Source organism: Nestor notabilis, unplaced genomic scaffold, assembly GCF_000696875.1.
Source record: "Nestor notabilis isolate BGI_N333 unplaced genomic scaffold, ASM69687v1 scaffold8034, whole genome shotgun sequence".
In the NCBI taxonomy this organism is placed as follows: domain Eukaryota; kingdom Metazoa; phylum Chordata; class Aves; order Psittaciformes; family Psittacidae; genus Nestor; species Nestor notabilis.
Window position 1 is genome coordinate 2,637 of NW_009924234.1, and position 327 is coordinate 2,963.

Below are 327 nucleotides of genomic sequence, written 5' to 3' on the forward strand. Positions count from 1 at the left end.
CCGGCGTGCCACTGCCCACCACTTCTTCTGCAAAGAGGTGGCCCCCCCCCGGCTCCTGGAGGACCTGGAGAACCAGTGTCATGGGCCCATCAGGTGTGTGCCGGGACCTCCCCTTTGTTAACCCTAACCCATGAGTGATGGGGGGGAGGGGAAAAATCACGGGTTGGAGACACCAGTCCCCATCCTGCTCACTGCTGGGTGATGCTGGGGCCACCGCGGTGCCGTGGCGGAGGGGTAAGCAATGTGTGTGTCCATTCGCAGCTCCGAGTTCGCTGTGAACAAGCTGAAGGTGGCCGGGAGCCGCCCGGGGCTATCACTGCTGCGCAG

At 63.9% G+C, this 327-nt stretch overlaps 1 protein-coding gene across 1 annotated transcript in view; it reads left to right on the forward strand.

The window, feature by feature from the left end:
- The window catches only part of JAK3 (Janus kinase 3), a 7,016-nt gene that overhangs the window by 1,842 nt on the left and 4,847 nt on the right, over positions 1-327 (forward strand). Inside the window, exons 4-5 of the mRNA XM_010012517.1 lie at positions 18-93; positions 262-321. Of these exons, the coding sequence (XP_010010819.1) occupies positions 18-93; positions 262-321 (136 nt within the window). The remainder of the gene's footprint in view (positions 1-17; positions 94-261; positions 322-327) is intronic.